Here is a 24,063-nt window from a genome sequence, read left to right as displayed (position 1 = left end):
TTTGTCTATTTAAAATAATCAATTCATTCAACAAATTAATTCCACTCAACAAATTGAAGAAGTGGGAGACATCTGATTTTGAATATGGCAAGCTAAGTAATTTGACAGGTCTAAGACATTTGGATAGAATATAGAAAATTAAACAGGTCTTACAAAGAGTCAGCTTTTTGATATTGGAAAGTTCCCACTCTGTGTCCCTACCTGTTTACAAAAATCTGTTATGTTTCTATTTCCCTGATGTTGTACTGTTTCCCTGATGTGATGTACAAATTCCTGCCCCAGTTGTAACAGTCTCATTACACTCCTCCTTGGAATGAGATTTTCCCCCCCAATTCCTGTAGCCTATGTAATGTGACCCATGACCACCCACCAAATTTTGTTTGAATTTCATTCACACCTGTCTATCTGCTGCCTCCATTCCTGCTTGGAGCAGCCTGGTAGATCTGTCCCCAGTAAAGCCTTGAGCCCATTTTGGTTGCTTGCCTCTCATTCCTTACAAGGACTATTATTAAGACTTCCTCACTTTCATACAGGTGTCATTAGGGATCTTGTACTGCCCAGAGAGCCACATGAAGGAATTCTCAAATGTCGCCTTGTACTGAAACCAACAGTATAGATATTAGGACATATTGTGTAAAAGGTGGGGTTCTTATCTGGTGCAGCTACTCAGGAGGCTGAGATATGAGGATCATGGTTCAAAGGCAGCCCAGAAAGTTCATGAGATTCTTATCTCCAATTAACTACCCAAAAGCTGGAAGTGGAGCTGTGGCTCAAGTGATAAAACACTAGTGTTGACCAGAAAAGTTCAAAGATAGTGCATAGACCCTGAGTTCAAGTACCAGAACTGGTACAAGAATTTTAAAAAGATAGAGGTTCTTGTTGATCTTAACAGCAAAATCCAAAGTGGAAATAAACAGTTCTTAAAGTTAAACCTGCATAGAGAGCAAGGAAGTTTCTTTGTTTTTTTCAATTGGTCATGGGGCTTGAACTCTGGGCCTGAACACTGTCTCTGAGCTCTTAAGCTCAAGGCTAGTGCTCTACCACTTGAGCTATAGCGCTACTTCCAGAATTTTCTGCTTATGTGTGCTGAGGAATTGAGCCCAGTGCCTCATGCATGCAAAGCAAGCATTCTACCACCAAGCCACCTTCCCAGCCACATGGAGGTTTTATAGGGGAGAATTAAAAAATGATTATATGCCAGGGGCTTGGAAAGTGGCTCAATGGTAGAGTGTTTGCCTTGCATGTGTGAAGTACTGGGTTTGATTCCTCAGCACCACATAAGCAGAAAAAGCTGGAAATGGTGCTGTGGCTGAAGTGGTAGAGCACTAGCCTTGAGCTGAAGAGCTGAGGGACAGCGCCCAGGCCCAAAGTTCAGGCCACACGACCGACAAAAAAAAAAAAAAAAGATTATATACAAACCTGATACATGGATTGAATGCTTATTTCTCCACAAAATTAATATCCCCTGTATTTTGACTGTATTAGAATCTAGTGTTGAAATATGGGTACTGGGTTTAAGTAATGCCATCTTGTCTTTACCACCATCTTGGCATCTTAATGAATGATGACCTTTTACCCAGTTCTGGAAACTCTAGAAGAAGTAAAATAGGTCATTCTTTGAATTGCAGATGTGTCCAGAGAATACTTGCCCTTGATTCTTTTTACCCAACAGATAACTGGCCCTTGACTGCCCTGATTTCCCTTAGGTAGTTTGCTTTGCTCATGTGTAACCCTTGTGTTAGATTTAGTTCCCAACCTCAAACATGAGGTTTTTGCCTTTACAAACTTTGTGCTAGCTACATTTGGTGCTGCAAGTTTTTTAGGGGACGTGAGTCTACTTACAGTGACAGGCTTTGTAGTAAAGACTCCCAACTGGACCTCTCAGAATGTGGTTTCTCTGTATCTTGCTGGTCAAATTTTTCCATATAACAAGATCATAGAAAAGAACTTCTGAATGAGACTCATATACTTCTGATACCAGAGAGAGTTTGTCTCTTGACTTTTGTTTGCACATACCAAAAAGACTGTACCTTCTGGTGCATTTGTTGTACAGTACCTTGGATGGCGAGATACAGAGAGGCTGCATTTTGAGAGGTTGAATTGGAAGTTTTTATTGGAAAGCAGGCATCTGCAGGTAGACTTCTGTCTCAAAGATCTGTAGCCACTTGAATACACTTAACACTATTAGAAAACTGAACCATGAGTGTAGGAGAGGAAAGAAAGAGTAGAAAAATAATACCATCATACCAGATCTTCTCTAAGGGAAAGCTGAAGAAGATGCCATGTTGACCAGAAGAGAGCCAAGAGACATGACACACGAGAGACAGGATGTGTGGCATGATAGTACCTGAACTGGTCAGGGGGCAGGGGCACAGGAAACGAGTATATGGAGAGTTCGAGGTATAGGACTGACAGGTCCAGTAACCTATTGTCCAAGTCCCTGCCCCTGCCTCTAGGAATTCAGGCACGGTATTCACCTGGGGGTGGAACATCCCTATTTCTACCATGAAGACAAGATGGTGCCAGTTAGACCTGAAGGATCCCACACATCCATCCCAGGGGACCATGCAGAGGCAGGCAGGCACAGGAGAAAGATTATTATAAGGCTTATTAGAAGAGCCATATTCCCCCCAAGAGGAGGGAGCACATGCTACCTATCCAGGTAGCAGCAGGATCTGGGGGATAGGAAGTGAGGTAGATGGGAGCTCAGGAGGGTCTGGGCAGAGAGAAGGAGGGGCCAGCTGTATGGCAGGAACTCCAGGAATGGGAGGAGCTCAGGTGTGGGTGGAGCTGAGGACCAAAGGTGAGCATAATACTAACAAGACACCCCCACCCCACTCCCCCCATCCTTATTTCACATTGAAAAAAATTTTTTTTTAAATCGGTCCTGGGGCTTGAATTCTGGGCCTGAGTGCTGTCTCTTAGCTCTTCAGCTCAAGGTGAGTGCTCTACCACTTGAGCCACAGTACAACTTCCAGTTTTCTGGTGGTTTATTGGAGATTAAGAGTCTCATGGATGGGGCTGTGCCACTTCTGACTTATTCTGTTTATGTGGTACTGAGGAATTCAACCAAGGTCTCATGCATGCTAGGCAAGCACTCTACCACTAAACAACATTCCCAGCAAATCTTTAGGTTTTAAAGGAAGGAAAGATGGAAGGAAGGAAAATAAAAAGGAAGAAAAAAATAAAGTAAAACTGTTCTCTTCTATGAGATTACTTATATTTTAATTTATTCTCGTCCCCATTGTTTCTTGTCCTCATTTTCTACAAAATAGGTGCCAGATGAACTGAATCTTAGCTGAGTTTTTGACTCCTTTATGGCTTACACTTTGAATAGTTATTTCTGTAAGGTAAAGTAGCTGCTGAAGAAGAGAACGCCACCCAGTATTAAAGCAGGAAGAGAAGTTCATTTACAGAACTGCTGCCCTGTTGTGCTTAAAGGAGAGCACGTGGCTGTAGGGTGGACCCATCCCAGGCCGCACTTATCTTGGCCTGAGGTGAGAAGAGGTGTGGCCACACTGGATCTGGGTGTGACCTCAGGTCCTGAGACCCTTCCCTGGTCTGCTGAGAGATGTGACCTGGGGCGGCCCAGGATGTGACCTTAGAGGAGGGGAGGCCAAAGCCCACATGGACTGGGGCAGACCTTAGAATTTCCACACATTAGATGTTGAATAAACATTGCTTATTGCTTATTGATTGAACATTGGTTATTTGTCTTTCCCCCGTTTTTAAATTTTTGTGCCAGAGTGGAGACTTGAACTTGGGGTCTGGGTATCATCTCTTAGATTAATGTTCAAGGCTGGTGCTCTACTACTTGAACCAGTTCTATTTCTGGCTTTTTGGTGAATAATTAATTGGAGATAAAAATCTCAAAGACTTTTCTTCCTGGGATAGTTTTGAACTGTGATCCTCAGATCTCAGCATTCTGGGTAGCTAGGATTACAGGTGTGGCTTCTGGCTCCTCTGTTTTTTTGTTTTGTTTTGTTTTGTTTTGTTTTGTGTTTGTCAGTGTCAGTTATGGGGCTTGAACTCAGAGTCTGAGCTCTGTCCCTGAGCTTTTTCACTCAAGGCTAGTGCTCTATCACTTTAAGCCACAGTGCCACTTCTGGCTTTCTGGTGGTTAATTGGAGATGAGTCTTACAGACTTTCTTGCCAGAGCTGGCTTTGAACTGCAATCCTCAGATCTCAGCCTCCTGAGTAGGTAGCATTAAAGCCATGAGCCACAGGTGCCCGGCTATTTTCTATGCTTTTATGCCAAGTATTTCCTATTTATGCTTGTAGAATAAATGAATGTGTTAGTAATGGTGTAGTAGTTGAAAGAGACACTATACCAGGTACTCATTAAACTTGTTTTTCCCTTCTCTCTTAGTTAGCAAATGATTGTACCCACCCTGTAGATAAACATGTTGAAGTCTTGGCCAATAAGTATGGAGTTTCTGCCCATCCTATTACTGCTCAAATGTTTGTGGGTGCTGGAAAAGAGCACATGGAAAAATACGGTATATTAAAATTTTTTTTGAATACTAGTTTAATACAGAGGACAAAAATAAAGGGTATTTCATAAATTTATATACATATATATATATAGATAAAACATTATTCTCTCACTCTGTGGGACAGTAGGGGTTAGGGGAGGAGGGAGGGAAAGATGGAGGGTGAATAATTTCAAAATACAATGCAACTGTGTATACTATGGCATAAGGAACCTCAATGAACGTGGTCAGTCAGTAGGGATCTGGACAAGGAAAGAGAAAGCAGGAGGTCGGGTGATTCAGAGAAGAATATAACATGCCTAAAATACCATAGTGATACTCTCTAGTACAATTAATACTAAAAAAGGATAGGAAAATAAAACAGGCTCGAATGGAGAACCTGTGGAAGTAGGGCTAACTGGGGTGAATATTCATCAATATTAATAAAACCAAAACTTAACAAAGAAAAACCTTATTTTAAGCCAGGTGCTGGTAGCTCACACCTGTAATCCTAGCTACTCAGGAGGCTGAGAACTGAGGATCTTGGTTCAAAGGTACCCCAGGCAAGAAAGTCCTGGAGACTCTTCAATAAACCACCAGAAAACCAAAAGTGGTGCTGTGGCTCAAGTGGTAGAGTGCTAGCCTTGAGCTAAAGAACTGAGGGACAGCACCCAGGCCCAGAGTTCAAGCCCCACAACCAAAAATAAATAAATAAATAAATAAATAAAAAAAACCTTATTTTGTATCTTCAGCACTTTACAAAAGGGATTTTCATTTGAATGGCTAGTTGATGTAGCATAAATAGGATGTATAAAACCTTTAATTCTTTCATTGAACTGGCTGTTTCTCTAAAGTTTTCCCCACTCAATAACTGAGCACTCCATTTTTCTATATTTGATCAAGACTCTATGATTCTACTTTGTCTTCAGTATACCAGCAAACTTTCACTCAGTCTGACAGTACCATTTGTCATCACTTTCACTGTGATAAACGAGATAGGAGTCTCTTGGACTTGTCTGCCTAGGCTGACAGATCCTCTGGATCTTAGCTTCCTAAGAAGATAAAATTATAAGCATGAGTCGCCAGCACCTGGCAAATTTGGAATCTTTTAACTTCCATTTCCTACATTAGTAACAGTAAATATTAATTTCTTCCTATTTCTCTCTATGCTAACCTTGTTGTAATAAAATAAATTCTTGCTAAAAATAAAATACATTCTTAAAAAACCTCAAATTTAATTATAAAAATTACTAAAATGGAAAAACTGGGAGTGAAGGAAGGTGTGACATTGTCCAAAAAGAAATGTACTCTTTACCTGACTATATTACTGTAATGCCTCTGTATATCACCTTTATAATAACAATAAGCAATAAAAATATTAAATAGTATATGTGATATCTATGCAAGAGAGTATATAAAAATATTTAGCAGAAGTTTGGGTATCATGATTACCATTATTCATAAACATCAGAAAAATATTAACAGATATTTATCTTTCCTACAGGAACAAAAATTGAACACTTTGCAAATATTGGATGGAAAAATCATAAACATTCAGTTAATAACCCGTAAGTATTTCTGAGACAAGAAATGAAAATCTGTTTATTCTACTGTGTAATATACAACTTTATAAGAAGAAAATGTAAGATCTCAAAAATACTAACTTGCATGTTATTTTTTTTCTTGTTTTTTTTTTTTTTTTTTTTGGGTCCGGTCGTGGGGCCTGAACTCTTGGCCTGGGCGCTGTCCCTCAGCTCTCCAGCTCAAGGCTAGCACTCTACCACTTGAGCCACAGCGCCACTTCCGGCTTTTTTTTTTTTTCCTGCTTACGTGGTGCTGAGGAATCGAACCCAGGGCGTTAAGCATACAAGGCGAGCGCTCTACCACTGAGCCAACTTCCCAGCCCGTTATTATAAGAGTCTGTGCCCCAGTCAACTTTTGACTATTTTGCAGTTCATTTTTGACTTATTTATATTTAGAATACTATTAAGGCTTGATGGTATTAAATAAGGATGTGTCTCTTTCTCAAAAACAAGATAAAAAATAAAAAGGTCAAGTGGTGAATGTTTGCATAGCAAATTTGAAACCCTAAGTTCAATCCCTAGAAAAACAAAACAAAAAGATAACAAAAAAGAGGGTGTGTGTGTGTGTGTGTGTGTGTGTGTGTGTGTGTGTGTGTGTGTGTGTGTGTGTGTGTGTGTGTGTGTGTGTGTGTGTGTGTGCGCGTGTGTGTGCGTGTGTGCGCGCACACGTGCGTACTGGTTCTGAGGCTTGAACTCAAGGCCTGGGCTCACTCTCTGAGCTTTTTTGCTCAAGGCTGGCACTCTACCGCTTGAGTCACAGCTCTACTTCTGGCATTTTTTGGTTGCTAATTAGAGATGAGTTTGAATGGTTTTCCTTCTCAGGAACCACAATCCTCACATTTCAGCCTTTGATTATAGGCATAAACCACTGGCGCTGGCTAATTTTTTTAATTATGTAGCAGAGGGTATTTCAAAATTTGAATTTTCTCTTTCAATTCAATCCAGATGTTCATTTCAAGGTTGAAACTATTCATAAATCTGTTGTTTTGGTTGTAAAAACAATATTTACACATTATTCTATCTCTGGACCAAGACATCTTCAACAAAAATTACAATTACTACTGCACATTTTGTAACTATTTATTTTGTATCTAGGTATTCCCAGTTCAAAGTTGAATACAGTTTAGATGAAATAATGAAATCTCGAAGAGTTTTTGATTTTTTGACTATCTTACAATGTTGGTAAGAAAAACTATTTTGACATTTACTAGATAGATGTAACTCCTTCCTTCCCTCTCCCTGCCCATCCCTGTGGTTAAACTTCAGACTGTGTTATCTAAATGTAGCTTTTACAGAAGTACTACCAATGTGATCCTCACTCCAGGTTATTTCATGAGAATATCCTTTTCTTACTCCTATCCTGAGACAGACTATCTGCTATCTTGAAAAATACGTTTTACTTCTTTCTTCTCTTGTAATTTCTACTTGCTTTGTTTTAATCATACATATTCATTTAAAATATACCTTGAGACCAGAGGAATCCAAAGGTTTTTCCTTGAGCATTTTGTTTTTCCCTAAATAGGCTTCTAATATAGGAAACTTTCTGCTATTAAAATAGTCAAGAATAAAAATAAAACAAGGAAAAAAAGCATAATGCAAATTACCTGACAGTGAGTTCTGTGTAGAGCCTCCATAAGTCCTAGTATATCCTTGGCAGAACCCTTCAGATACTGGCTTGGGATTCAGGTAAACAAGTCAGGTTGCATTCTGAGGATTTTCCCCTCTAGAGAGTCTTGCTGAACTCACAGAGGGCTTCTGTCATTTGTAGTCTAGCTTCCCAGGGAACCTAGATTACAACCAGTAGATGCTCTAAGTTTGAAAAGGTCTGCTCTGAGGAGATCTCAGGAGTCTTGCTTTTGGACTTTCTGGTATCCCTCTTCTATATTTCCTCAGTTTCCAAAAGGATTGCAAGAGTGAGCTGTCTGAGCTAAGCAGAGTTGGAGCTATTTAGGTCTATAGTTGAATTTTTATAGTAGTAGGATATGAAATAATCTTTTGGTTATTTCAGAAAGATATCAGAAATTGCATTATGCACCTGCAAGGGCAAATCCAGATTTTGTGTGATGAGAAGTTTTTGGGAGAGACTAGAAATCAAGAAGTGATGGACAACATTTGAAGTCTTGCTAGAGGTCCAGTTTTTAGTGGGAAGCCTATGTGGTTTCTTACGATAGGTATCACAAGAAAACAGTGCACCAACCAGCAAGTATAATTGGGCCTCCTTCTGCCTTCCATTCTGGAATCCTAGGGTTGAGATGGGTCAGGGGTAAGTCATTGTTTTACTTCCTCTTAGTCCCACTTCAGATGGTGCTGCTGCTGCAGTTTTGGCTAGTGAAGAATTTGTACACAAGTATGGACTGCAATCCAAAGCTGTAGAAATTGTGGCACAAGAGATGATGACTGATTTGCCAAGCTCATTTGAAGAGAAAAGCGTTATTAAAACGGTATGTCTGAGATTATTTTATTAATCAAATTGAGGAAATGGTGTTTAATTAATTAAATTAGTTCCATAACTGGGGCTTGAACTGAGAGCCTGGGTGCTGTCCCTGAGCTTTTGTGTTCAAGGCTAATGCTCTATCACTTGAGCCACAGCTTCACTTCCAGCTTTTTGGGGTTAATTAGAAATAAGAGTCTCATGGACTTTGCTGTCTGGTCTGACTTTGAGCCTCCATCCTTGGATCTCAGCCTCCTGAGTAACTAGGATTATAGGCGTGAGCCACTGGCACCTGGTATGACATACATTGTCTATCAACAACTCTGGAAGTTATTTACTTGAAAAACATTGGTCTAGAAATTTTAGTATTGTAACCTGTCCTTAAGTATCTGATATGGGAAAACTGACAAAGAGATACTTGTTATGGTTGAGTCATGAGTTTGATCTTTACCTGTCTAGTCATGCTGGCTATTTATTTATTTTATCTACTTATTGATTTTTTTTTTGTTTGTTTTTTTGCTTATGTGGTGCTGAGGAATCGAACCCAGGGCCTCATGCATGCAAGGCAAGCGCTCTACCACTGAGCCACCTTCCCAGCCCTACTTATTGATTTTTGCTAGTCCTAGGGCTTGAACTCAAGGCCTTGGCACTGTCCCTGAATGCCACTTGAGCATTTGAGCCACAGTGCCACTTCCGGCTTTTTCTGTGTATGTGGGACTGAGGAATAGAACCCAGGATTTCTTGCATGCTAGGCAAGTACTCTACTACTAAGCCACATCCCCAGTCCTTGTTTGTTTGTTTATTTATTTATTTATTGGGTCCGGTCATGGGGCCTGAACTCTGGGCCTGGCCGCTGTCCCTCAGCTCTTCAGCTCAAGGCTAGCACTCTACCACTTGAGCCACAGCGCCACTTCTGGCTTTTTTTTTCTGCTTATGTGGTGCTGAGGAATCAAACCCAGGGCCTCATGAATGCAAGGCAAGCACTCTACCACTGAGTCACCTTCCCAGCCCCCATTAGAGAAGTTTCTTAACCCTCAGAACAAACATCCTGATTTTATACAAAGATTTTATAGGTCTTAAAAAAAATTGAGAAAATTAAAGAAAGAAAAGAGAATTCAGACCCAGACCAGCGCTGTGATTTGTACTGAAATGCTTCCCTAATGCTTACATATTGAAGACTTGATCCCAGTGCAGCAATGTTCAGGAGTTATTGGCTTATGAGGACACTGACTTATCAATACATTTATCTGACAATGAGTGCATAGCTGAATGGGTTTTGAGGATGGGTCTTTGTCATAAAAGTGAGTGAGGGGCTGGGAAGGTGCTCAGTGGTAGAGCACTTGCCTTGCATGCCTGAGGCCCTGGGTTCGATTCCTCAGCACCACATAAGCAAAAAGAAAAAAGCCGGAAGTGGCACTGTGGCTCAAGTGGTAGAGCGCTAGCCTTGAGCTGAAGAGCTGAGGGACAGCACCCATGCCGAGTTCAGGCCCCACGACTGGACCCAAAAAAAAAAAAAAAGTGAGTGAGCTCTCTGTCTGCTTTCTTGTCTTCAATGAGTAGTGTTGCTGTTCCATGTGCTTCCTGTCAAGATGTTCTGTCTTTCTATAGGCTCAAAGTTATGGTTCCAATTGAAACCTCTGAAACTACCTACCAAAATAAACCATTTCTAGTTTTCTGATTTTAATTGAGACATTGTCTACTATATAGCTCAGGCTGAACTGAAATTTCCCTGCCTCAGCCTGATTTCACCGTAGTCTGGGGTTATACATAGGATTACACCTCAGCCTGGGATTAACCATTTTCATAACTAATTTGTTTTCCACTGGTATTTTGTCACAGTGTTGGGAAACTATCAAAATTAACAAAATTATAGCAGAGGTGGTATTATTATTATTATTACTCTTACTACTATTACTACTATTATTTTATTGGTTGTAGGGCTTGAATGCAGGGTCTGGGTGCAGTCACAGAACTATTTTGCACAAGGCTAGGGCTTTACCTCTTTGAGCCACAACTCCACTTCTAGTTTTCTGGTGGCTAATTGGAGATAAGAGTCTTAAGGCTTTTTTGCCTGGTCTGGCTTTGAATGGTGATCCTCAGATCTCAGCCTCCTGAGTTGCTAGGATTACAGGTATGAGCCACCAGTGCCACGCTTCAGTGGTGAAATATTTATATTTCTTTTTTTTTTTTTTTTTTGGTCGTGTGGCTTGAACTCTGGGCTTGAGTGCTGTCCCTGTACTCTTCTGCTCAAGATGAGTGCTCTTCCCCTTGAGCCACAGAGCCACTTCCCGTTTTCTAGTGGTTTATTGTAGATAAGAGTCTCACAGACTTTCCTGCCTGGGCTGGCTTTGAACCGTGATTCTCAGATCTCAGCCTTCTGAGTAGCTAGGATTACAGGCGTGAGCCACTGGTGCTCGGCTATAGTTATATTTCTTATTTTATCTATCTATCTATCTATCTATCTATCTATCTATCTATCTATCTATCTATCTATCTATCTATCTATCTATCTATCTATCTATTTTGTTCCTAGGGTTTGAACTCTGGTTAACACTCTACCACTTGAGCCACAGCACCACTTCTGGCTCTTTTTTTTTTTTTGTAGGTTAGTGGAGTCCCAAGGATTTTGCTGCCCAGGCTGACTTTGAACTGTGAACCTCAGATCTCAGCCTCCTCATTATCTAGGATTATAGGCATGAGCCACCAGTGCCCCTGCTTCTTAGTTTTTTCTCTTTTCTTTTCTATTCTCTTCTTTTCTTTTCTCCTTCTTTCCTTCCTTCCTTCCTTCCTTCCTTCCTTCCTTTCTCTCTTTCTCTCTTTCTCTTTCTTTCTCCCTCTCTTTCTTTTCTTTCTCCTTCCTTCCTTCCTTCCTTCCCTCCTTCCTTCCTTCCTTCCCTCCTTCCTTTCTTCCTCCTTCCTTTCTTCCTCCTTCCTTTCTTCCTTCTTTCTTTCTTTCTTTCTTCTTTCTTTCTTTCTTTCTTTCTTTCTTTCTTTCTTTCTTTCTTTCTTTCTTTCTTTCTTTCTTTCTTTCTTTCTTTCTTTCTTTCTTTCTTTCTTCTTTCTCCAGTCCTGAGGCTTGAACTAAGGGCCTGGGCACTGTCCCTCAGCTTCTTTTGTTCAAGGCTAGCACTTGAGCCACAATGCTGCTTGTGGCTTTTTCTGTTTATGGGGTACTGAGGAATTGAACCCAGGGCCTCATGCTTGCTAGGCAAGCACTCTACCATTAAGCCACATTCCTAGCCCCTTAGCTTTTTCTTGATAGCACATTTTCTATTATTTTCAATTTATTTCTTGATGGGAAGTTGAGTTTGCATACTATTATATAAAACCAAAGATGGATTAACAGTTTAGATTTTGTTTTTTGCTTGAATTCAAGACCTCTCATTCTCTAGCAAACTGTTCTGCTCATAGCTGGAGCTGTACAACTTGAGCCACATATCCACTTCTGAGTTTCTACTGATTAGCTGGAAATAAGAATCTCTTTGAGGGCTGGGAAGGCGGCTCAGTGGTAGAGCGCTTGGCTTGCATGCTCAAGGCCCTTGGTTCGATTCCTGAGCACCACATAAGCAAAAAGAAAAAAGCCGGAAGTGGCGCTGTGTGGCTCAAGTGGTAGAGCGCTCACCTTGAGCTGAAGAGTGCAGGGACAGCGCCCAAGCCCAGAGTTCAAGCCCCATGACCGACAAAAAAAAAAAAAGATGTGTGCTTTCATATAGAAATGTTCCTTCTCTTTCAGTGTATCTGACTCATAATGATGTATGGCAAATCTCTTCAACCAATTTTTTTTTTTTTTTTTTTTTTTTGGGTCCGGTCGTGGGGCCTGAACTCTGGGCCTGGGCGCTGTCCCTCAGCTCTTCAGCTCAAGGCTAGCACTCTACCACTTGAGCCACAGCGCCACTTCCGGCTTTTTTCTTTTTGCTTATGTGGTGCTGAGGAATGGAACCCAGGGCCTCATGCATGCAAGGCAAGCGCTCTACCACTGAGCCACCTTCCCAGCCCTCAACCAATTTATTTTATTTTATTTTTATTTATTTATTTATTTATTCATTTTTGGGTCTAGTCGTGGGGCCTGAACTCCGGGCCTGGGCACTGTCCCTTAGCTCTTCAGCTCAAGGCTAGCGCACTACGACTTGAGCCATAGCACCACTTCTGGCTTTTTTTTTCTGCTTATGTGGTGCTGAGGACTCGAACCCAGGGCCTCATACATGCAAGGCAAGCACTCTACCACTGAGCCACCTTCCCAGCCCCTCTTCAACCAATTTAATACAGAATATGTTGGGACTTGATAGTTTTCATAATGTAGCATAAAATAAAATGCGAGGAATTGTAATCCCCCTATATATCTTGATTAGAACTTCTGTTATTTATAGTTCAAAATTTACATATATATTATGAGTATATAGAATGTGTGTATGTGTATGTATCTTCTTCCTGGGTATTACTTTATTTAGACTTCCTACATAATACGGATTCAACTCATATTTCTTTATGTCATATATGTGTATATATACATGTACATGTACATATATATATATGTGTATGTATATATATATATATATATATATATATATATATAATCCTGTCTAAAAGGTCCAGTTTTGGTACCCTAAATTTACTTAAATGTGATTTTGGTTTTAGGTTGGCTATGATATGAGTAAAGAAGCTGCTAGAAAATGCTATGAGAAATCTGGCCTTAGACCAAATGATGTTGATGTAATAGAACTTCATGACTGCTTTTCTATCAATGAACTCCTTACTTATGAAGCACTGGGACTCTGTCCAGAAGGTAATGTATTTGAAGAGGGAAGATTCATTGGGTAGATTTCACTATGAAAGGCTCACTTTCATTATCAAATAAAAGAATTCACTAATTGCCTTTCCCTCCACGTCAGGCTGTTCCACACTGCAAAGTGAATGCAAGTGGTTTTGTTACTAGTTTTTAGAATAATGGTCTTTGGAATAGTCAACCCTGATAACAGGGTATTCACATAATTTACATTATATGTGTCAGAGCACTTACAACATGAATTATTGAAAGCATATAATATTACATATATAATTCCAATTATTTGAAGTATGCTTAGAAACTTAAAGAAATGAGAATGAAAAATAGTTGATCAGATTAGAAAGATTTCTTTTTCATTTCTTAAGTATACCATTTTCCTTTAGTGTGTGAGACTTTTAGTGCTTTACTTCATTGCCAACACTTTGAATGATTGGTTTTTAAAGCTTCAGCCATGCTAAAACATTATGTGAGTGTGTGTGTGTGTGTGTGTGTGTGTGTGTGTGTGTGTGTGTGTGTGTGTGTGTGTGTGTGTGTGTGTGTGTGTGTGTGTGTGTGTGTGTGTGTGTGTGTGTGTGTGTGTGTGTGTGTGTGTGTGTGTGTGTGTGTGATCCCTTGGGCTTGAAATCAGGGCCTTGGTACCAGTCTTTTGCTTTTGTGCTCAAGGCTCTACCACTTGAACCATAGCAAGCACCATTCAGGCTTTTTGGTAATTAATTGGAGATCAGGCTATCACAAACTTTCCTGCCTGAGCTGAATAAGTAGGACAATAGGTGTGATCCACCAGCACACAATTGTATTTTATTTTAGTTTAAATTTCCATGTTTCTGATTAGCCATACTGAGCATCTTTCCCCATGCTTATTGGTCATTTATAGGTGTGTGTGTGTGTGTGTGTGTGTGTGTGTGTGTGTGTGTGTGTGTGTGTGTGTGTGTGTGTGTGTGTGTGTATGTGTGTGTGCGTGTGTGTGTGTGTGTGTGTGTGTGTGTGTGTGTGTGTGTGTGTGTGTGTGTGTGTGTGTCTGTCTGTCTGTCTGTCTGTCTATCTTGGGATTTGAATAACTATCCTTGAGTTCTCCTAAAAATGTTCTTACTTTTTTTTTCTGCTCTCAGCTGTGCTTTACCATTTTGTGTTCCACTTCTAGCTTTTTGCTGGTTAATTGGAGATCAGGCTGTCCTGAACCATGATTCTCAGATCTCAGATTCCTGAGTAGCTAGTATTACAGGTGTGAGTTACTGGTGCCCCACTCATGTATCTTTTTTTTTTTTTTTTTTTTTTTGCTGGTCCCAAGGCTCAAACTATGGGCTTGGGTGCTGTCTCTGAGCTCCCTTTTTGCTCAAGGTTAGTGCTCTACCACTTGAGCCATAGTGGCATTTCCAGTTTTCTTTTATTTCTATAATTAATTGGAGATAAGAGTCTCACAGACTTTCCTGCCTGGGCTGGCTTTAAACTACAATCCTCAGATCTCAGCCTCCTGAATAGCTAGGATTCCAGGTGTGAGCCACTGGCACCCAACTCTGTTTAGATTTTTGTGCTATTGTTTTATGGCTCTCTCCAGCAGATGTCACGATGACAGATGAAAGATTGCCCATGCAATGATATATATATTTTTTCCAGTCCTGGGGCTTGTGAACTCAGGGCCTAGATGCTGTCCTTGAGCTTCTTTTGCTCAAGGTTAGTGCTCTACCACTTGAGCCACAGTACCACTTCTGGCTTTTTCTATGTATGTAGTACTGAGGAATTGAAACCAGGGCTTCCTGCATGCTCGGCAATCACTCTACCACTGAGCCACATTCTCATCACCTCCACAATATTTTAATACTCAATAATACCACCACAGGTGGGGGTAGGGTTGAGTTTTACTAACAGACTTGATTGAACAGTCTAAGATCAGATCTCCTAGAGGCTTGCTTGAGGCAATTTAAGTATCAGACTAAAGGGCACATTGCCATGGACACATAGAAGGATATCAGGAAGAACAGTAAGATCAGTTCATAGAACACTCTCAAGTCTTTAATAAGATTACTTCAGAAGGTCAAACACTCATAATCCTGTCTTTATTCAGACCTAGGATGAGCAATCAGATAACCAGATTTTTCTGCTGGCATCAGGCATTCTCCATGCTATCATATGTCCTACGCCAAGTCATAATCCCCACAGAGCTCTAAGGTTCCCACACTGTTTTTTAGTTGTCTTCATTGTGTTGTAAGAGTATTCTCATACAGTTTATTTCTCTGGTACATGTGCACTGTAAATGTAAATACAGTCTGTGAAGATAGTCTCTTGATTTATTGATGTAGTAAGTTTTATTACCTGTTTCGATGCCTTTGTTCCTCCATTCTTCTTCTCCTGTCTTCTTTTACATTATTTGAATATTTATGTATACATGTCGTGTTTTTGGCTCTCTCTTTCTTTTCTGGTGGTTGCTGTAGGACCAGGTTTCTTAACCTTGGTGTTGTTGATATTTGTGCTCATTTTTCTTGTGGTGAGGCTTGTAAATTGTAAGATACTCAACAGCATTCTTGCTCTTTTACCACAAAATGTCAGCAACACCTCCACCAACAGGTAGGTGTGATAACCAAATGGCTCTACAATTGCCAAAGGTCTCTTTAGGGTAAAATTTCTTCCAGTTAAGTTTTGCTGCATGAGTTATTATATGTGAACTTACCTTTCATGGTCTCCTTTTAGACTGTACCACTTCATATCATCATATATGTTATAGTTATCATATGCATTTAGTGATACTGAAAAACAGAACACATAATGATAGAATTTCTGCTTTTAATTTGTCATAAATATTTTAAAGACATTAAGATAAAAAGTCTTCTATTCATCTAAGTATAATTTCTGTTGCTCTTTCTTCATTCTCAAAGACTGTAGTTTTTCCTTGTAACCATTTCCTTTAGTTTGAAGGCCTTCTTTTAGTATGTCTTATAGTGAAGATCTCTTGGAGATGGATCCTTTCATTTTCTTATGACACTATCTTTACCTAAGCTAAATTTCTAAAGGTAACCTTTGTTGGACCTTGAATTTTGGGATGACAGGTATTTTCTTTCAACATGGAAAAGCATGTTGAGTCTTCTGATCTCTGATTCTAATGAGGAGTCTATGGTCACTGAAATTGTTCCCTGTTTTGTTCCTACTTCTTTACTCTCTGACTACCTCCCTTCCTTTCTCCTTTTTGAGGCAGGGTTTCAATACATAACCTAGGCTGACTAGAACTTCAAATTGTCTTGCCTTAGTCTTCTGAGTGTTGGGATTACAAACATGCTATGGTGGTGAGTTTCTAATTACTCTGTGCCAATCTCTTTTTTCTTACTTTATGAGATGACAATGATGCAGCTATTTGGTTGATATTATCCCATAGGTACCTGAAACTGTGTGAGTGTAGTAGTAGTAGTAGTAATAGTAGTAGAGATCAAACCCAAGGCAATGTACAGCTTTTCTATTTATTTTTTATTTTTTCCTTTTCTCTTTATTTGATTAAATGATTAGATAATTTACATGGATGTATCTTTATATTTATTTATTTATTTATTTTTATGCCAGTACTGGAGCTTGAAATCTGGACTTGCTCCCTGCCCCCTCCTTAAGCCACACCTCCACTTCTGGCTTTTTGCTAGTTAATTGGAGAAATCTCATAGACTTTTCTGTCTGGGCTGTGATCCTCAGATTTTACCCTTCTGAGTAGTTAGGATTATAAATGTGAGCCACCAACACCCAACTTTGATTTTGATGTATCTTTCAATTGATTGATTCCTTATTTATCCTCACTCTGCTCTTGAACCTAGGGAGGGTTTTCTTTTTTCTTTTTCTGTGGTACTGCCTGCTATGCAGGCACTATATTCCTTGAGCCATCCCTCCAGCCCTTGTAGTGAGATTTTTTTTTATTTCTAATACTTCAGTTTTAGTTCTAAAATTTCCATTTGCTTCATTTTCTAGTTTCTTTCTTTTTCTTTTTTTTGGGGGGGTCCAGTCGTGGGGCCTGAACTCTGGGCCTGGGAACTGTCCCTCAGCTCTTCAGCTCAAGGCTAGCGCTCTACCACTTGAGCCACAGCACCACTTCTGGCTTTTTTTTCCTTTTTGCTTATGTGGTGCTGAGGAATCGAACCCAGGGCATGCAAGGCAAGCACTCTACCACTGAGCCACCTTCCTAGTCCCTCTAGTTTCTTTTGCTCTGCTGAGAACACACATTTTTGTGTCATTTCTAGTGTGGTTTGAAAAGAACTAGTTACCTGTAGTTCTGATACATGTTTTTCTTGCCAGTTGTGGGACTTGAACTTTGGACCTGGGCGCTGTTCCTGAGCTTCTTTTGCTGAAGGCTAGTGCTCTACCACTTGAGCTTTATCTGTTTATGTGGTACTGAGGAATTGAACCCAGAGCTTCATGCATGCTAGGCAAGCAAACTTACTACTAAGCCACATTTCCAGCCCTCATAATCATCTCAAACCAGATTCAGAATTGACTCAATATTTTTCATATTTCTTCCTCTCACAGATCTTCTCTATCTTCTAATTGGTCAAACTAGATTTACTCATAGATTTACTCATAAGTCTCTTTCCCTATCAAGTTTAAGGCTCTGAACTCAAACACCAATACTGCCAAAATTAATTCATTAATTAAGCCTTCTCTTTCTTTTATAGCCCCAACTGAGCCCACCTATAATTCCTGTCAGATATGGATTTAACCTTTGAAATAAATCTAGCCTGTGATCTTGCCACTTTAGTCATTTATCAGAATTCTTGCTTCAATGGTTGTAGTCTCACAGCTGGTCCTCTAGATCTGCCTTATTTCTCTACCATCTCTTTTTTTTGGGTCTGGTCATGGGGCCTGAACTCTGGGCCTGGGCGCTGTCCCTCAGCTCTTCAGCTCAAGGCTAGTGCTCTACCACTTGAGCCACAGCGCCACTTTCAGCTTTTTCTTACGTGCTCTACCACTTGAGCCACAGTGCTACTTTCAGTTTCTGGTGGTTTACTGGAGATTAGAGTCTCTTGGACTTTCCTGCCCAGGCTGGCTTTGAACTGGGTCCTCAGATCTTAGCCTCCTGAGTAGCTAGGATTACAGGCGTGAGCCACCTGTGCCCGGCAGTGACTAAGACTGATCGAAATGTTGAAGCACAATGCATGTGAATACTTTTTCCATTCCTTTTTTGGTTATTGTTGTTGGTCGTGGGTCTTGAACTCTGGGCTTGGGCGCTATCCCTGTGCTCTTCAGCTCAAGGCAAATGCTACCATTTCAGCCACAGCACCACTTCCTCCATTCCCTTGTTTCTGTGGCACAACAATATCTTTAGCCATTTCTCTTAATTTCATGAAAATATTATTTTTCTTGTGTTTCCTTGTTTATTAAAAATATATAGTATATAGAGTATATAGTATATATCGTATATAGAGGTGCCAGTGGCTCATGCTCGTAATTCTAGAGACTTAGGAGGCTAAGATCTGAGGATTGCTATTCAAAGTGGCCTGGGCAGGAAAGTCTGTGAGACTCTTATCTTTAATTTACCACCAAAAAGCTAGAAGTGGAGTTGTAGTAGAGTGCTATCCTTGAGCAAAAATAGCTCAGTGACAGTGCTCAGGCCCTGAGTTTAAGCCCCAGGGCCAGCATGTGTGTACACACACTCACACACACAGGTAATAGATGTATACATATATAATGCATATATTATAATATCTATTAGATGTATTAGTATATGGCAATACAATTCAAACATAATTGTTAAAAGTATGAATTTTAAAGTGGCTATAATTATTTTAGTTATGTTATGTAGTATTATATCCATTTAGTTCTTTTCTTCTGGCTTTTTGAATCTATTACATATGGAGCAATTTTGGAAGACAGAGAACTCTTAGGAATTAACTAGAGCTTTGTTTCAGGCAGGACATGTTATATAAAGATAAGCCATTATTTTGGGTACGGTTGTGGGGCCTGAACTCTGGGCCTGGGAACTGTCCCTCAGCTCTTCAGCTCAAGGCTAGCACTCTACCACTTAAGCCACAGCACCACTTCCGGCTTTTTTTTTCTTTTAGCTTATGTGGTGCTGAGGAATCGAACCCAGGGCCTCATGCATACAAGGCAAGCGCTCTACCACTGAGCTACCTTTCCAGCCCCAAGCCATTATTTTGTTCAATATTTTATACTTGTTGGTGAGCTGTTAAGATATGCTTGCCCGCTGGGCACTGGTGGCTCACCCCTGTAGTCCTAGCTACTTAGGAGGCTGAGGTCTGAGAATTATGGTTCGAAGCCAGCCTGAGTAGGAAGTCCTTGAGTCTCTTATCTCCAACTAACTAACACCTAGGCCCTGAGGAGTTTAAGCTCCACAACTGACCCCCCCCCCCAAAAAAAAGTTTGCCCTTTGTTCTGATGTTATTTCTAACATTTGTGAATATTGTATTTCCTTCTGCAGGGCAAGGTGCAACACTGGTTGATAGAGGAGATAATACTTATGGAGGGAAATGGGTCATCAATCCTAGTGGTGGATTGATTTCAAAGGGACACCCATTGGGAGCTACAGGTAATAGCACACACAGACTTTGTAAGCATTGTTTATTTTTGTCATAAGTATGGTTTGGTCCATTATTTGAATATAATTTGTATTTTCTGAACTTGGCAGCTGGTGCTTTAAATGCTTGTTTAGCTGAAGTATTTTTTTATTGTCTTATAGTTATAGTGCATTTCAATAATCTCATGTCTGGAATTAACTTTTATATTTCGGAATAATTACATCATTAGCTTCCTCCAGTTAATGTTTCATTTTATTATCCAAGGGACAGATAGTTATTCTTGTGAATGAACACCTTTTCTTTTGAATAGGTCTGGAAAACTACTCAATATTAGGAACTGCTTGGAGGACAATAATAGAAATTTTCCCCTTAACAGCTAGATGCTTTAGAAAAAGTGAACTCAGATCCTAGATTTTCAGTGTATATCTTGAAGATGGCAAGATTAAATTATTTTTATGACATTTTTCCTAGGCTGGTGAATAATATACAGTGTTTTTTCATTTTCAGCATGCCCCCAAATGACAGGTTAAAAAGAGTTCAGACAATTTGTAAGCCTGGTATATTGCCCAAATACAGAGACTAAGGAAGGGACTAGAGAGGGTGGATTAGCAGTGGCAAAACCCTTTCTGTCAGAGAAGTGATTGAGGCGAACTTGGGCTCCACTTCTAGTGCTTTGATTAAAGTCACGATTAGCCGCTAGCCTGCGTCTGGCTTGGGAAAGCTGGTGGAGGCTGGCGGCTCTCTTAAGACCAGCCCTCTGCCCGCTCTGTGCTCGATTCGCCAGGCCTGGCCCAGTGCGCCGAGCTCTGCTGGCAGCTGCGCGGCGAGGCCGGAAGAAGGCAAGTTCCGGGGGCGAAAGTGGCCCTGCAGCACAACCTGGGTCTCGGCGGCGCCGTGGTCGTCACCCTCTACAGGATGGGCTTCCCAGAGGCTGCCAGGTACGTGGCACTCTGCGTTCTGCCGCTCCGTCTTTCTAACGTTCCACAGTTGAGGATGCTTTTTATGTTAAAAAATAAATTCCCTCGTTTTAATTGTCTTAACTTCCAAGGATGAGAATCCCATCACGGTGCCGGGATCCCAGGGCTTTAAAGCTGGCCTCAGGCGTCACCTGTCCGCACCAGGAAGGTTTTGTTCAGGCCTAGTCCAGAGAGGGGCCGCCCCGGAGTTGGGGCAGGTGTCCCCCGCGCTGGCCGCCTCCTGGCTCCTAGGCGGTGTAGAGAAAGCCACCGAGTGCATGCGTGCAGTGCGGTCGGATCTTTGCCCTCATCTTTGTGCCTGGCTGCATGGCTGTGCCCTTCAGGGCTCTGGGTGCCTTCTGCCCAGCCCTCCAGGTCCCTGGTCCCCTATGTGAGAAGCTTCCTCCTTCCCAGAGGGAAAAAAGTCTCCTTTCTTCTTTAAGATCCAACTTTCCTTTTCCTAGGCTATTATTCCCATTGACACTCCATTCCAATCTATTACACTTTTTTCTTTTGAGTTATCCTGTCTTTCTCCTTTCATTGGGTCCTTTTCCGCTCTCAGCAAACATGGTCAGATCTTCCCCTGAAGAATCTACTTTCTCCTTGTTTAATTATTCCCCTTTATACTGAGTTTTTGTATCCAGCCACCTTTGCTTTTCTTTTTTCCTTTTCTGGAGTGCCTGGCAGTCTAGTGTCTCACTGGAGGTTAGGCAGGCAGATGAGAATGAAATTAGATGCCTTTGTCTTTATGTATGTATTTTCCTCCGTATGCTTTTAAAACGTGCCTTAGCTTTTAATACTGTCTCTCCCTCTCTCTCTCCCTCTTCCCCCCTCTTTTCTTTTGTTTTTTCATTTTGTCAGGCTGGGGCTTGAACTTAGGGCCTGGGTGCTGTCCCTGAGCTGCTTTTGCTTAAGGCTAGCAGCCTTTTCTGTTTGTGTGGTACTGTGGAATTAAACCCAGGGCTTCATGCATGATAGGCAAGCACTCTACCACTAAGCCACATTCCCAGCCTCTCTCTTTTCTTGGTAATAATTTATTTTAATAATTTAGTAGTTTATTCACATCATCTACAGAGGACATGTCACTGCTTTTACATAATTTATTATGTTCTTAATCTCCTACAAGTTCTGTGTCTCTTCTTCTGTTTCAGAATATCTGCACAGAGTATAATTTCTGTTGTAAAAATTAAGATCTATCTTAAAAATCATTTCTCTTTATTCACAGCACATTGTACTTCTTGAACCTTATCCTAGTTTTGATTTCTTGAGGCTTAAGGCTATGACATCTTTTACCCCTAGGAGTTCTCTTAAATTAGCAAATGTTTCTAATTAAATCAAAAGATCATGACTTGTATTTTCTTGTCTGATTTTTATTGACTCTGTACTGACTCTAGAATTCCATCCAGTTCATATATGGAGTTCAAAACCTCTAGTAAACACCAAATTATAAAGAGCCACCACAATCAGCATGATTAGTATAGCTATCTCATTTTCTTAGAGGAAAAAATTCTGAGTAGCAGGCAAGAGAATCTTTTTGTTGTTGTTGGTCATGGGGCCTGAACTGTGGGCCTAGGTGGGTGCTGTCCCTCAGCTCTTCAGCTCAGGGCTATGGCTCTACCACTTGAGCCACAGCACCACTTCCGGCTTTTTCTGCTTTTGTGGTGCTGAGGAATAGAACCCAGGGCCTCATGCATGCAAGGCAAGCACTCTACCACTGAGCCACCTTCCCAGCTCAAGAGAATCTATCTTAAGTGTGAATTTCTCATAGTTCTTTGATTTTTAAGAGACTACATAGTTAGGTAAAAGAATTGTTCACATTATCCAAGATTGATACTTTGGGAAAGGTGGTATATTAATGACTGAAAACAAACAGATCTATTATTGATACTTTTGATAGGTTTAGTGATCGAACACCTATATATTTTTATATGTTTGATAGATCAGACTGGCATTACTTTGAGTTAGTTGAAGGAGAGCCAGAGGCCAGAATTCTTAGGAGGCAGTTTAAATAGTGTGGAGAAGAGATGGTTAGTGCTACCATAGGACGATGAAATGAAGAAGAAAGGTCATATTTAAGAGCCAGGACCACTGCATTTGGTTTCCAGTTAAACTTAACTAGATTCGTTTTTAATTAATTAATTAATTTGTTGGTCAGTCATGCGGCTTGAACTCAGGGCCTGAGTCCTGTCCCTGACCTCTTTGGCTCAAGGCTAGTATTCTATCACTTTGAGCTACAGCACAGCTTCTGTTTTTTTGAGTGGTTAGTTGAAGATAAGAGTCTTTTCTGCCTATTCTGAATTGGAACTGAGATCCTCAGATCTCAGCCTCCTGAGTAGCTAGGACTACAAGATTGAGCCACCAGTGCCTAGCTAATTAGACCAGTTTTAGACATGAATATTGGCTGTATATTGTAACATCATGTTCTTTAATATAAATAGAAAGCTATTATGATAGAAATGAATGATTTTGCATTCTGTAGTAGATTAAAGGGAGCCTATTTTATTTGTGATAGATTAAATGAAACCTATTTCTAGAACGCACTTTAACTCACTTTATTATTACCTGCTGCTTTTTCCCTCACCCCCAGGGTTAAAGTACAATTTACATATAGTGTGATTTATCTTTTTTTTGTGTGTGTCAGTTTTGGGACTTAAACTCAGGGCCTAGGTGATGTCCCTGGGCTTTTTCTGCTCAAGGCTAGCACTCTACTACACTTTGAGCGACAGTGCCACTCCCAGTTTTTGGTGTTTTAATTAAAGATAAGAGTCTCATGAACTTTCCTGCATGGGCTGGTTTGGTTTGGAACTGATCCTCAAATCTTAGCCTCTTGAGTAGCTAGGATTAGAGGCTCCTGGGAAAGAATCACCTTTATTAGTTATTTCAAGTTTTGCCATCCACATGCTGGATAGTCATATAACTACCACCGCAATCAAGATTTAGAGCAGTTTCATCATTCATCCCAAATTCCTTGTGTACCTGTCAGCCCTTTCCTACCTTCTGACCCTGGCAGCCACAGGTCTGTTTTTCACCTCTGTAGATTTCCCTTTTCATGAATGTCCTGTCTGCCGTCTTTCACTTAGCATAATGTATTTAAGATTCATCCACTTTATCGATGATTTATTCCTTTTCTTAATTTTTTTTTTTTTTTTGAGACAGGATCTTACTATGTAGCTCAGGCTATCATGGAACTTGCTCCATGTCTCCCCGGCTAGATGCAAACTCTCAGTTATTCTGCCTCAGCCTCAGAGTGCTGGGATACCTGTGTTTTCCTTCATGTCCTGCTATGCTTTTTATTTTTATTGATCAATATCACTTAATTGTATGGACTTAACCATAGT

General features: G+C 40.5%; 1 protein-coding gene across 1 annotated transcript in view; it reads left to right on the top strand.

Annotated features, from left to right (window-relative positions):
* The window catches only part of Scp2 (sterol carrier protein 2), a 77,415-nt gene that overhangs the window by 20,929 nt on the left and 32,423 nt on the right, over positions 1 to 24,063 (top strand). The window contains exons 6-12 of the mRNA XM_069987208.1: positions 4,370 to 4,499; positions 5,977 to 6,040; positions 7,151 to 7,237; positions 8,346 to 8,496; positions 13,122 to 13,269; positions 19,673 to 19,780; positions 20,554 to 20,707. Coding sequence (XP_069843309.1) covers positions 4,370 to 4,499; positions 5,977 to 6,040; positions 7,151 to 7,237; positions 8,346 to 8,496; positions 13,122 to 13,269; positions 19,673 to 19,780; positions 20,554 to 20,707 — 842 coding nt within the window. The remainder of the gene's footprint in view (positions 1 to 4,369; positions 4,500 to 5,976; positions 6,041 to 7,150; positions 7,238 to 8,345; positions 8,497 to 13,121; positions 13,270 to 19,672; positions 19,781 to 20,553; positions 20,708 to 24,063) is intronic.

The sequence above is a fragment of the Dipodomys merriami genome, unplaced genomic scaffold, assembly GCF_024711535.1.
Source record: "Dipodomys merriami isolate MVZ:Mamm:240054 unplaced genomic scaffold, mDipMer1.0.p SCAF_34, whole genome shotgun sequence".
In the NCBI taxonomy this organism is placed as follows: Eukaryota; Metazoa; Chordata; class Mammalia; order Rodentia; family Heteromyidae; genus Dipodomys; species Dipodomys merriami.
This window is presented reverse-complemented; position numbering and strand designations above follow the sequence as displayed.